This window comes from Octopus sinensis, linkage group LG27 (genome assembly GCF_006345805.1).
Source record: "Octopus sinensis linkage group LG27, ASM634580v1, whole genome shotgun sequence".
Taxonomy (NCBI): Eukaryota; Metazoa; Mollusca; class Cephalopoda; order Octopoda; family Octopodidae; genus Octopus; species Octopus sinensis.
Genome location: NC_043023.1, coordinates 992,313 through 1,005,423, shown reverse-complemented (window position 1 = coordinate 1,005,423; position 13,111 = coordinate 992,313). Strand labels below are relative to the sequence as shown.

Genomic DNA, 13,111 nt, shown 5'->3' with positions numbered 1-13,111 from the left:
TGAGTGTTTTTAAGTGTCTGGGGTCACATGTGACGGCACATGGGGCGGGGCGGAGTTGGCTGAGGCGGTGGGATATAGAGCGAGGGAGGGGAGTAAGATACTTGGAGTGGTGAGAGGTATGCTGATGCTGAGAGATAAAAGGTTGAGGGATGAAAGCGAAAAGGTGTGTGTATGGGGGGCGTGATTGTGCCGACAATGTTATGTGGTGCAGAGACGTGGGGGCTGAGAGAGGTGGGAAGGAGGCGACTAGATGTGTTTGAGATGAGCCGTCTGAGGGATATGGTTGGTGCGACATGGATGGACAGGATGAGGAATGCGAAGGTGTGAAAATGAGTAGGAATGAGAGAAAAAAAACTTTTAATGATATAATAGAATAAATATATAATATAATATAATATAATACAATATAATATATAATATAATAAATATATAATATGAAACATATAACGGTAGTAAGCAGACCATTAGGTGCTATTTATATCAATGCTCTTCCAATTTTGTCTTGATTGCAACATTCTTGTCCACCTTGACCCAAATTGCTGAACCAAACTGTCTTCCCATCATCATGAAGGCCTGCCAAGTGGCCTTTTCCAGTCTCTTGGATACCACTTGGAAACTGCTCCCTGCACCACATCCAGCTCAGCGACACTTCTGCTTTCAGTACTCTGCAATCACATAATTCATTCCACTCCATTTTCTCAAATTATCTCATTTCGTATACACTCCCTTAATAATTATTCCTAAGGTGGGTGAGCTGGCAGAAACGTTAGCACGCTGGGTGAAATGCGTAGCCATATTTCATCTGCCGTTACGTTCTGAGTTCAAATTCCGCCAAAGTCAACTTTACCTTTCATCCTTTCAGGGTCAATAAATTAAGTACCAGTTACGCACTGGGGTCGATGTAATCGACTTAATCCATTTGTCTGTCCTTGTTCATCCCCTCTGTGTTTAACCCCTTGTGGGTAGTAAAGAAATAAATTATTCCTAGTATGGATCTTTCCATAGTTTAGTTAAGCTATACACAAAAATAACCTGGAACAGTATATTGGTATATTTATTATTTCGTTTCAATCAACTACACTGCAAAGCCATCTAAATCAGCCATCTTAATCCCCAGATTCCTCTCCCACCTAACCAGAAGTCCTTTCTCTGTGGACCAACTCGCTAGCCAGCCCATAGTGAAGTTCCTGTCTACAGCTCATCTCTTATCAGCCCATTGGCAGTGCCCTGCATTTCCATGGCCCTTTGCATCATAGCAAATTGGTGTTTTGTCCTTTTCGTAGTAGTGATGTCTCACTTGCATATAAGAGCAGAGGAGGGCAATATTATTGAAGCATTTACTAAAGTAACTTTGCTTTTATCAACCCTTTACTTTACCCAAGTTTCATGTGATGGACAGAACATGCTCTGGTATTCATTGATCATATATGATACATGTTCCCAATTTCTTTCAACTACCAAAGTAACTTGGAACTTTTGAAAGGAAAACTTTATATTAATTGCTCAGAATGAATTAAACAAGGGCCAACTAAAATTCTGAAAACAAGCTTGGACGCTAAGGATAAACTTATGAAAATGCTTTGGACAGGTAAATGGTTATCTTCAATGTCAATGGAATTATAAGAGAAGATTAAAACCAACATTATTTTCATTTTTCTGGTGCTGATATAATAAAGTACCAGTGAACTTCTGGGGAAGATTTAATTTTTTGTCTGTCTTGTGTATCACAAACAATACACAGAACATATTGCTCTGGTGTTCATTGATCATATATGATACATGTTCCTAGTTTTTTTTTCAACCAATAGAGAAACTTAAAACTCAGAATGAAGGGCCAACTAAAATTCTGAAGACAAGCATGGATGTTTAGGATAAAGTTATGGAAATGCTTTGGATAGGCAAATGGTTATCTCTGCTCTAAAACATCCTTGATGTCAATGGAATTATAAGAGAAGACTAAGAGTAACCCTTTCATCCTTCTGGGGTTGGTGAAATAAAGCATCAGTGAAAAACTGGGGAAGGTTTAATCATTTGTCTGTCCTGTGTATTACTTCTGACACACAGGACATATTTCCCTAGGGTCCATGCATCATATATGATAGTCACTCCTTATTTTTTTTCCAACCCCAGATTAACTCAGGACTTATGATAGGAAAGCCTTATATTACTTTTATATCCTTCTCTAGTTTGGATTTACAGATTTCCCAAAGCAGGGATAGACATAACTGTCTTCACACAACGTACTTGAAATTACTCCACTAAACATGATACTCCACTAAACACAAACTCCCAACAATCTCAATGACTCCTACAAATTCCTTCATCTCAACCAATATGCTACTCTTCATAAGAGTTCAGCTAGTCTGTTCTTCCAATCCCACAGGAGCGTGAATGACTCTTGCCACAACAATTACTCGGAATGTATTAAACAAGGATTAACCAAGCATGAATGCTTAAGATAAACTTATGAAAATTATTTAGACAAGCATTGCTATAAAATATCTTCAATGCCAGTGGAATTATAATAGAAGACTAAGATTAACATTATCTTTCGTCAGTGAAATTCTGGAGTAGATTTAATCATTTATCCATCTTGTGTATCATGTACAATACACAGGAGATATTTCCCTGTGGTCCATGCATCAAATATGTTACAGACGTGGCCAAAAATTTGGAACATAGGTCTGAAAATTAGATTTTTTCTATTTAATGCCCAAATATATATGTTGTATGTATTTGAATCTAATTGTACTTGGGTATAACAATTCTGATTTTCAAAAAAATGATCCAAGCATTTTGGCCACAACTCTTTCACTTGTTTCAGTCATTTGACTGTGGCCATGCTGGAGCACTGCCTTTAATCAGACAGATTGATCTATAATCAGAAAGGTGGCAAGCTAGCAGAAATGTTAGCACACCGGGCGAAATGTTTAGCGGTATTTTGTCTCCTGGTATGTTCTGAGTTCAAATTCCGCCAAGGTTGACTTTGCCTTTCATGCTTTCAGGGTCGATTAAATAAGTACCAGTTACGCACTGGGGTCGATATAATTGACTTAATCTGTATGTCTGTCCTTGTTTGTCCCCTCTGTGTGTAGCCCCTTTTGGGCAGTAAAGAAATAAGATTGACCCAAGGACTTATTCTTTGTAAGCCTAGTACTTAGTCTATCGGTCTTTTGTGCCAAACCGCTAAGTTACTGGGGCATAAACACACCAACATCGGTTGTCAAGCGATGGTGGTGGGGGACAAACACAGACACACAAATACATATATTATATATATGGTGGGCTTCTTTCAGTTTCGGTTTACCAAATCCAATCACAAGACTTTGGTCATCCAGAGACTATAGTAGGAGACACTTTCCCAGTGGGACTGAACCCAGAACCATATGGTTGGGAAGCAAGCTTCTTACCACACAGCCACTACACATTCTTTTTCTTCTTAATCACTCTCATTGGCTCATACATACATATTCTTTTATTCTTTTACTTGTTTCAGTCATTTGACTGTGACCAGGCTGGAGTCCCACCTCAAAGGGTGTTAGTCGAAGAAATCGACTCCAGGACTTATTCTTTGTAAGCCTAGTACTTATTCAATCGGTCTCTTTTGCTGAACCACTAAGTTACAGGGACATAAACACACCAGCATTGGTTGTCAACATGGGAGGGGGGAGACAAACACTGACACACAAATATATATATATATATAAATAAAAAAGGGGTTTGTATGATTGAGTATAGAGGGATATATATTATTCAAAGTGTGTGTGTATATATATATATATATATGTATATATAAATATATATAATATATATGATGAGCTTCTTTCAGTTTCCGTCTACCAAATCCAGTAGTCACAAGGCTTTGGTCGGCCTGAGGCTATAGTAGAAGACACTTGCCCAAGGGACCAAATTGGGATTGAACCCTGAACCATGTGGGTTGGGAAGCAAGCTTCTTGCCACACAGTCACACCTGCACCTACATTGCCTCATACATACACAAGACAGTAGGATGGGATTTGATGGAGATTTGGCTGTTATTTCTAACAGTGCCAGCTACCATTTAGATGCCTCCCTCGTTGGCTCATACATACATACTCTTTTACTTGTTTCAGTCATTTGACTCCGGCCATGCTGGAGCACCGCCTTTAGTCGAGCAAATCGATCCCGGGACTTATTCTTTGTAAGCCCAGTACTTATTCTATCGGTCTCTTTTTGCCCAACCGCTAAGTGACGGGGACGTAAACACACCAGCATCGGTTGTCAAGCAATGCTAGGGGGACAAACACACACACACATATATAGTATATATATACATATATATGACAGGCTTCTTTCAGTTTCCGTCTACCAAATCCACTCACAAGGCATTGGTCGGCCCGGGGCTATAGCAGAAGACACTTGCCCATGATGCCACGCAGTGGGACTGAACCCGGAACCATGTGGTTGGTAAGCAAGCTACTTACCACACAGCCACTCCTGCGCATATATACATACATAAGACTTTAGGCTGTGATTTATGGGAGATTTGGCTGCTATTTCTAGCATAGCAAGTGTCCACCTAGAGGTATTCCTTGTTTTGTCTCATGTTGTTGCTGTTAGTGTTGTTGCAGTTATGTAATGTTTACATCTCGGATAACACAATAGATCGCTTGTTTGTGCATTGTTAATCCTTCCTCCCCACCACTCCCTGTTTGCTCATCCTTTCTCAGCCCAGGTTGTCTTCCCCCTCTGCCCCTCCCCTCCACCATAACCGCCCAAGGCCCTACATGATGCAATCTTGTACCTGACATCAGCCACCCTTGTAAAAGAGGTTCATACCCGTAACAAGGAGCCGGTAACCTTAGCAACATTGTCATCATCATCCTCATCACTACCATCATCATCATCATCACCATCGCTAATGGTAACTACAAGAACTATATCAGATCCTTACATTTATAGCACTTGTGACATCACCACCACTATTACTACCACCACCACTACTACTACTACTACTACCACCACCACTACTACTGTCACCACCACTTCTACTACTACCACCACCACCACTACCACCACCACCACTACTACTACTACCATCACCACTACTAATACTAGCACTAACAGCATACCAATGCTAACACCACTGTTGCTACTACAATCACTACTACCACCATCTCCAACTACAACCTCTACCACCAACACCATCGTCATTACTACCATGACTGCTACAACTACTGCCAACACCACTACGACCACCAAAACCGTCACCATTATCACCACCTGCGCTACAACAACTAACACCACTGCAACCACTACCACTATCACTTCTACAATCATTACCACCACCACTACTACTACAACACAAACATTTGCCTTGATTACAACAAATTCTAAATTAATTCAGTTTTAATTAAAATTCAAACATCACAGCATCATACTACTGTTGTTTTGTGAGGTAGGGGTAGGGTGGGAGATTTGGTGTGGGATGGGTGGGTGGGTGGGTGAGAGCTAGGTGGAGAGTGGGTGGTGGAGTGGTAACGGCTATTGTTGTTGATGACGTTGTGTGGTGCCATATCGGGCCTGATATAGTAAACCCCTGTCATGGTTGCAGTGGTAGAGAAGTTCGCTTTGTTGGCATGGGTTTGGTGTTTCAATCTTGTGCCACAGCAACTTGCTTCACCATTCTGTCATTGGCACTACCACCACTGCCAACACTACAACATTGCCACCACTGACACCAACCCCATAACTATTAGCACCAGCCCGACCCACCAACACCACCACTGCAACTGATAATGAACAATACAGCTACAGAAACTGAAAGAAGCCTGTCATATATATACATACATATATAGGCGCAGGAGTGGCTGTGTGGTAAGTAGCTTGCTAACCAACCACATGGTTCCGGGTTCAGTCCCACTGCGTGGCATCTTGGGCAAGTGTCTTCTGCTATAGCCCCGGGCCGACCAATGCCTTGTGAGTGGATTTGGTAGACGGAAACTGAAAGAAGCCTGTCGTATATATGTATATATATATATATATATATATATATATGTGTGTGTGTTTGTGTGTCTGTGTTTGTCCCCCTAGCATTGCTTGACGACCAGTGCTGGTGTGTTTACGTCCCCGTCACTTAGCGGTTCGGCAAAAGCGACCGATAGAATAAGTACTGGGCTTACAAAGAATAAGTCCCGGGGTTGATTTGCTCGACTAAAGGCGGTGCTCCAGCATGGCCGCAGTCAAATGACTGAAACAAGTAAAAGAGTATATGAGGAGGTGCAATGGCCCAGTGGTTAGGGCAGCGGACTCGCGGTTGTAGGATCGCGGTTTCGATTCCCAGACCGGGCATTGTGAGTGTTTATCGAGCAAAAACACCTAAAGCTCCACGACGCTCCGGCAGGGGGTGGTGGCAATCCCTGCTGTACTCTTTCGCCACTCTTTCTCTCACTCTTTCTTCTGTTGGCCTGCTCGCTTAGCCAGCGGGGTGGCGTCATTTGAAGGCTAAAACAATGGGAAGCGCATTGTGACCAGCGATGTGTAGCAACATATGATAGCCTGGTCGGTCATGGTGATATATATATAAATGTGTGTGTGTGTATATATATATCTATATATATAAAGCTGAAGTTGTGTGTGTGTGTGGCAAGTTTCGTAGCATTTAACTATCTCCTCCAAGACCCTGCCGCGCAAGTTGACCAAAATTGAGAGTATGATAGAAGGAGGCTTGCTCTTCCTTCAAATCAGACCATGTTAACACCAAAAATTATTTACTTCAAAATGGTGCTTTTTTTCTATGAAAATCCCTATTTTTTACAATTTTTTGACTGCTGTGTCACCATTTTTGTGTATTTCAACCAGAAAAATGTTCACCAAAAGAGAATAACAAGCTACGTAATGCAAAATTTTTACTTTTCAAAAATGATTGAAACTTTTTCAAAACTTTGTGAATGTGACATCAAAGCCTGCTGTTTTAAGCGCAACTAAAAAACAAACCCGAGCAAAGCCGGGCTACACTGCTAGTATATATATATGTGTGTGCGTGTGTATGTATATATATATATGTGTGTGTGTATGTATATATATGTGTGTGTGTATGTTAGTATGTATATATATATATATATATATATATGTAAATATGTGTGTATGTATATATATATATGTAAATATGTGTCTATGTATATATATACATGTAAATATGTGTGTATGTATATATATATGTACATATGTGTGTATGTATATATATGTAAATATGTGTGTATGTATATGTATGTGTGTGTGTATGTGTATATATATGTGTGTATGTATATGTATATATATATATGTATGTATGTATATATATATGCATGAATATATATATATATACACACATATACATACATGTATTTTTTTAATATCTAGTTGCAGCTCACAAGCTGTGGCCATGCTGGGGCACCGTCATTTGGTGTGCTACATAATTTTACTTCGCAAATGCTTTTTAGCAATTGCCATTTGGTGCATGAGGGACTTTGATGCAGCTGCCCTCATCTGCACCTCCTGCTGTGAAGTTGGCTCATCAGGGACACTTGACAGTAAGAGGTCCAAATTTAATTTGAAGACACCTACATCCACCCCATGCAGGTCAGTCAGGTCCTTTGGGAGGATATTGAACGGTTGTGGACCTCTGAAGCCCAGGTTATTGCAGTATCTTGTCCTATATCGTGATGGCAAATTTGGAGTCCTTAGCACTATGCAGTGGCACCCAGTTCTAGAATTTCTGTAAGTCTCGATGCCAAAGTTTGTGACAAGTCCTACCAGGTTCTTCCAGATGTATATTATGGCATATCTTTCTCGCCTACACTCTAAGGAATAGAGTCTTAATCTCTTGAGTCTTTCCCAATAGCTTATATGCTGCATAGAGGCTATCTTCTTAGTGTAGCTTTGTTGGATTGCCTCAAGTTCTGAGATTAATTTGACACTGGTTGGTGACCACAGCTGAGAGCAAGAGTCAAAGTGGCTTAGGATAAGTGCCCTCCAGAGGACCATCATAGTTTCCTAGTCACTTGTTCTAAAGGTTCTAAGAATCCATCCGGTCAGCCGCCTACATTTCATTGCCAATTTAGCAACATGCACATGTATACACGTATATACATGTATACATATGTATACACGGGTGTACATGTGTATACACACATATACATGTTTATAGACGTGTATGCACGCGTATGCATGTGTATACACGCGTATACATGTATACACGTGTATAAATATGTATACACGTGTACACATATTTATACACGTGTATACGTGTATACATGTGAACACGTGTATACACGTATACACATGTGTATACATGTGAACACGTGTATACACGTATACACACGTGTATACAGGTGTATACATATGTATACACGTGTACACATGTATGCATATCTATATATATGTATACATATATGTATAAACATCATCATCATCATCGTTTAGCGTCCGTTTTCCATGCTAGCATGGGTTGGACGGTTCTACTGGGGTCTGTGAAGCCGGAAGGCTTCATCAGGCCCAGTCAGATTTGGCAGTGTTTCTACGGCTGGATGCCCTTCCTAACGCCAACCACTCCGCGAGTGTAGTGGGTGCTTTTTATGTGCCACCTGCACAGGTGCCAGACAGAGCTGGCACAACGGCCACGAACGGATGGTGCTTTTACGTGTCACCGGCACGGGGGCCAGCTGAGGCTGGCAACGAACACGAGCGGATGGTGTATTTACGTGTCACCGACACGGGGCCAGACAGAACTGGCAAACGGCCACGAACGGACAGTGCTTTTACGTGTCACCGGCACGGGGGCCAGCCGAAGCTAGTAACGAACACGAACGGATGGTGCTTTTACGTGTCACCGGCATGGGGGCCAGCCGAGGCTGGCAACGAACACGAGCGGATGGTGTATTTACGTGTCACCGACACGGGGCCAGACAGAGCTGGCAAACGGCCACGAACGGACGGTGCTTTTACGTGTCACCGGCACGGGGCCCAGCCAAGGTTGGCAACAAACACGAACGGATGGTGCTTTCACGTGTCACCGGCACGGAGGCCAGCCGAGGCTGGCAACGAACACAAGCGGATGGTGCTTTTACGTGTCACCGGCACGGGGCCAGACAGAGCTGGCAAACGGCCACGAACGACGGTGCTTTTACGTATCATCGACACGGGTGCCAGACGAGGCTGGCAGCGGACGATTGTTCTCACTGGTCTTGCCGGTCTTCTCACGCACAGCATACTTCCACAGGTCTCGGTCTCTGGTCATTTCCTTGGTGAGACCTAGAGTTCGAAGGTCGTGCTTCACCACCTTGACCAGTTTTCCTGGGTCTACCTCTCCCCAGGTCCCCTCAACTGCCAGGGTGTGGCACTTTTTCACACACCTATCTTCGTCCATTCTCGCCACATGACCATACCAGCGCAATCGTCTCTCTTGCACACAACATCTGATGCCTCTTAGGCCCAACTTTTCTCTCAAGGTACTTACACTCTGTCGATTATGAATACTGACATTACACATCCAACGGAGCATACTAGCTTCATTTCTTGCGAGCTTATGTAAATCCTCAGCAGTCACAGCCCAAGTTTCGCTACCATGTAGCATGGCTGTACGTACACATGCATCATACAGTCTGCCTTTTACTTGTATATATACGTGTATATATATGTGTGTATATGTATATACATACATATGTATACATATTTATACATATTTATATATATGTATACATATACATATGTATACATATATATATATACATATACATACATATATATACATATATATATATACATATATATACATATATATATATATAATATATACATATGTATACATATATATATATATACATATATATACATATATATATACACATATGTATACATATATATATATATACATATGTATACATATATATATGTATATGTATACATATATACATATGTATACATTTATATGTATATGTATACATATATATGTATACATTTGTATATATATATGTATACATTTGTATACATATGTGTATATATATATATGTATACATGTGTATATATATATGTATACATATGTATATATATATATACTTATGTATACATATATATATATTATATATATAGGTATATACGTGTTTAGATATATATATACACGTGTATAGATATATATATATGTATATATACACACATATATATATATGTATACATAAGTCTTGGGTTCAATTTCTTTGACCAAATCTTTGTGTGTGCTCCAGTATGGCTGCACTCAAATCACTGAGACACGTAAAAGAATGAAAGAATATATTTTTTCAAACGAAATGTTTTAATTTAGATCACTTGCACCCTTCTATACACTGCATTTGTTTGGATGAATTTAATAAAAGAATTTTGGCATTCCTAATTTGGTATTTTCCACTTTAAATGTATAAAATTTTGATGGAAAGTTTTTTTTGTTTGATCACTTTAACCCTTTTGTTAACATATTTTGCTGAAATATGCTGCCTTTTTTTCAATAATTTTGAAAAATAATGTGGAACAAGTGGGAGCTGTGGAAATTCCACAGAATGAAAAAGACTGAGAAAAGCTATTTAAGAAAGAAAGAAACGATTATTTGTTTTTTCATAAGTTACTTCATTTCCAGTCACAATAAAATATTCTGTGATTTTCAAAATTTCCCCCTGCTAAGCTCTTTATATTTCTCTCTCTCTCATTTGCCTCTTCAACAAACACTTTAACCATGTAATTCCCAAATTCCCAGTTTCATATCTCTCTTTCTCTTCACCTTTCCCCACCTCAACCTACAACACATCATTAACACTTCTCTCTCCCACTTTTCTCTCACCGTTTTCCAATCACTCATCACCTGACGATGTGTTTCATTTGGCCTTAGTGTATTATTATATTCCTCTCTACTCACATTACCCCTCCTCTCTAAACTCAAGTATAACGAGCAAACGAACAACTAGATTATTTATATAGATTTGATAAAATAACTTTGTCTTTATTTTCAATAATTTTTAAAGTAACGAAGAATTTTGTGAAATAACTTTGTCCTTTATTAAGCCAATATTTGGGGCATAAGTTAAGAGGAAATTTTGAAGGATGGTTTTTATTTGGACGATTCTTCACCCTTTTATTTTTACCATATTTCTGTTGAAATTCACTGTTTTGGTTGCAAATAATTTTGAAAATAAGGAAGATTTTAGCAAAATAACTTCGTTATTAGGCGCAGGAGTGGCTGTGTGGTAAGTAGCTTGTTTACTAATCACATGGTTCCAGGCTCAGTCCCACTGCATGGTACCTTGGGCAAGTGTCTTCTACTATAGCCTCGGGCTGACCAAAGCCTTGTGAGTAGATTTGGTAGACGGAAACTGAAAGAAGCCCGTCGTATAAATGTATATATATATATATGTATTTGTGTTTCTGTCCCCCTAGCATTGCTTGACAACTGATGCTGGTGTGTTTATATCCCCGTTACTTAGCGGTTCGGCAAAAGAGACTGATAGAATAAGTACTGGGCTTACAAAGAATAAGTCCCGGGGTAGATTTGCTCGACTAAATGGCCGCAGTCAAATGACTGAAACAAGTAAAAGAGTAAAAGGGTATTATTAATTAAGTGTTTAGAATTATGAAATTATGAAGGAAGATTTTCAAAGAGGGACCTTGGAATAATGAAGCAGGGATGGTCTGAAGGGGATTTGGATCATAAGGGTCAAATATTAACAAAGTCCCTTTTCTCTCATTCTAGCTGTCACCAATGTTTGCTGACACCCTGGTCAAAGGGACGTTTAATGTGAATCTCGCACGTTCATGCGAGATAGAGTAGACGCAGAGCATGACTGGTTTGAAGCAGAAGTGGAGCTGAAAGTCTTGTTGAAGATGTCACAGAAGAAGATTACTGATCTACTTTACATCTGTGTATAGAGATATATATTTAATAAGTTTGTTTGTGCACGTGTGTATGTATATATATAAATATATACACATACACACATGTATGTTTGTGTGTATATATATATATATGTGTTTCTCTGTGTGTGTGTGTGTTTATATATATGCATTTATGTGTGTATATATATATACATGTATGTATGTGTGGGTGTGTATATATATGTGTGTATATATGTGTGTTTATGTATCAGTTCATGCACTTCCCTAACAGTTCCTGAGTGACCCGGTGTGTAATTGAAAACCCATCAAAATCTTTAAATGCTCTTTACACAAGCTCCGTTATCCAACTATACCAGCATCAACACCACAACACCTCAAATTTATTGCTAGTTTTGTCCTTGTATTTTATTTATTTTATTTTTTTTGTTTTTCAATTTTATAATTGCAGGGATGGAGATGCTGTTGTTTTGTATGAGTTTCTTATTTTTCCTTTATTCAGAAATAAAAATATTGTTATTAAATAAATGAGATTTGTTTCATGTCCTCTTAAAAGTTTATGAAATATTTTTATGACATCAACAACCTACAGTTCTTGCTGGGGAAAATAAAGTTTCTTGAAAGGAAACATTCAAAGGAATACTTTGGTATGATGGTAGAAAGCCTGTCATGCTTACAAATGACGGGCATATGTGGTAGATGGAAACTGAAAGAAGCCCACTGTATATATATATATCTATATGTATGTGTATATATGTATGTATATATATGTGTATGTGTATATATATGTATATATATATATATATATATATATGTATGCTATATGTATATATATCTATGTATGTTTATATATATGTATGTATATATATATATGTATGTATATATATGTGTATGTGTGTATAATTGGTATATATATATATATATATATATTCTTGTATGTTTATATATATGTATGTATATATATATATGTATGTATATGTATGTATATATGTATGTATGTATATATATGTATGTATATAATGTATGTATGTATATATATGTATGTTTATATATATATGTATGTATATATATATATATACTCTTACGACGGGCTTCTTTCAGTTTCCGTCTACCAAATCCACTCACAAGGCATTGGTCGGCCCGGGGCTATAGCAGAAGACACTTGCCCAAGGTGCCACGCAGTGTGACTGAACCCGGAACCATGTGGTTGGTTAGCAAGCTACTTACCACACAGCCACTC

General features: G+C 39.0%; 1 protein-coding gene across 1 annotated transcript in view; it reads left to right on the top strand.

Annotated features, from left to right (window-relative positions):
• The window catches only part of LOC115225473 (sperm-tail PG-rich repeat-containing protein 2-like), a 604,424-nt gene extending 592,031 nt beyond the window's left edge, over positions 1-12,393 (top strand). The window contains exon 8 of the mRNA XM_029796428.2: positions 11,732-12,393. Within this exon, the coding sequence (XP_029652288.1) occupies positions 11,732-11,809 (78 nt within the window). The 3' untranslated portion in view covers positions 11,810-12,393. The remainder of the gene's footprint in view (positions 1-11,731) is intronic.
• Positions 12,394-13,111: the final 718 nt, after the last annotated feature.